Source organism: Limulus polyphemus, unplaced genomic scaffold, assembly GCF_000517525.1.
Source record: "Limulus polyphemus unplaced genomic scaffold, Limulus_polyphemus-2.1.2 Scaffold1714, whole genome shotgun sequence".
Lineage (NCBI taxonomy): Eukaryota > Metazoa > Arthropoda > Merostomata > Xiphosura > Limulidae > Limulus > Limulus polyphemus.
The window spans coordinates 115984-117071 of record NW_013667324.1 but is presented as its reverse complement, the minus strand read 5'-3'; the positions used below and the strand labels follow the sequence as shown (position 1 = coordinate 117071).

The 1088-nt window shown below is 35.5% G+C and overlaps 1 protein-coding gene across 4 annotated transcripts in view; it reads right to left on the bottom strand.

The window, feature by feature from the left end:
- Window positions 1-1088, bottom strand: part of LOC106464670 (sodium channel protein para-like) — a 79872-nt gene that overhangs the window by 54839 nt on the left and 23945 nt on the right. For all 4 annotated transcript variants that reach the window (XM_022392435.1, XM_022392434.1, XM_022392437.1 and 1 more), the window contains exon 2: window positions 127-536. In XM_022392435.1, the coding sequence (XP_022248143.1) occupies window positions 127-459 (333 nt within the window). In that variant the 5' untranslated portion in view covers window positions 460-536. The remainder of the gene's footprint in view (window positions 1-126; window positions 537-1088) is intronic.

The following is a 1088-nucleotide window of genomic DNA, read 5'->3' as shown; positions in this document are numbered from 1 at the left end:
CAACAGGCAGTTGCTGTCCATTTGAAACTTAGATTCATTAAAGTTTTTCTTTATGAAATTTAATGAAAATAAAGAATTTTGCTCAGTAATACTAATAAAACAAAATCAAGATTAAATATTACTAACTCTTTTATTTTGATAATATTTATCCAAATCTTCAAGAGGTGTTGCTGCTAGCTCCATCGGGAATTCCCTTTCAAGAGGTTTAGGAAGAGGCATTCCAGCTTCAAGATTTTTTTCAGGTTTAGTTTCAATTTCTTCGCTTTCTTGTGATTCCTTCTCTCCACCGCCCCCAGCTGCAGCATCTTCTGCTTCCTTCTGTGCCTGCTCTTTCTTCCGCGCTACCTCTTCAGCAATCCGCGCCTCAATGCCTGCCAGGGATTCTTTTGTGAACGGACGGAATAAGGGCAACTCCTCCAGGTCTGACTGGTCTTCGAATGACCCCGTAGACTTAGGCATATTTACATCTGGTCATAGGAGGTATTTCTCTGTGTGAGGCGCAGGTCTCTCAGATAGGATGAAAAATTCTTGAAGGTCTGGGAAAAATATATAAATAAACATTTTCAAGAAATGTTCTGTTAGAAAAGTAAAATATTAAATTATTTTCATGACTATTATGGGGCCAGGATTGGTCTAGTTGTTAGAATGTTAGGTTCGAGACGTGGCGTTACTCATTACACTCTACACTTTCATCTGTGGGCATGTTATAAAAGTCACAGTCAATCACGTTATTCATTTCAAGTAGCGGGACACAGCCATTATGGCAGAGGGTACTATAATTCAAAATTAGCTATGGCTATACTCAAACCCTAGAGGTCTCTAACTAAACAATTAACTCACTTGTATGTAAGACACTGTTCAGGTCAAACATTCAAAATTGAAATTCATTTATCATTATCTTATGAAATTTACAATCATAATCGATATTCTTATTTAAATCTTTGATAATAATTAAAAACACTAATATTTTTCAAAATTTAACAAAATCATGTCGTTTTATTAAGTCTCTGCTTCACTCTAGCTGTTCATAAGAAAACAATAATAAAATTTACACAATCACTTGTACATAGTCACAGACTTGGCTGGTT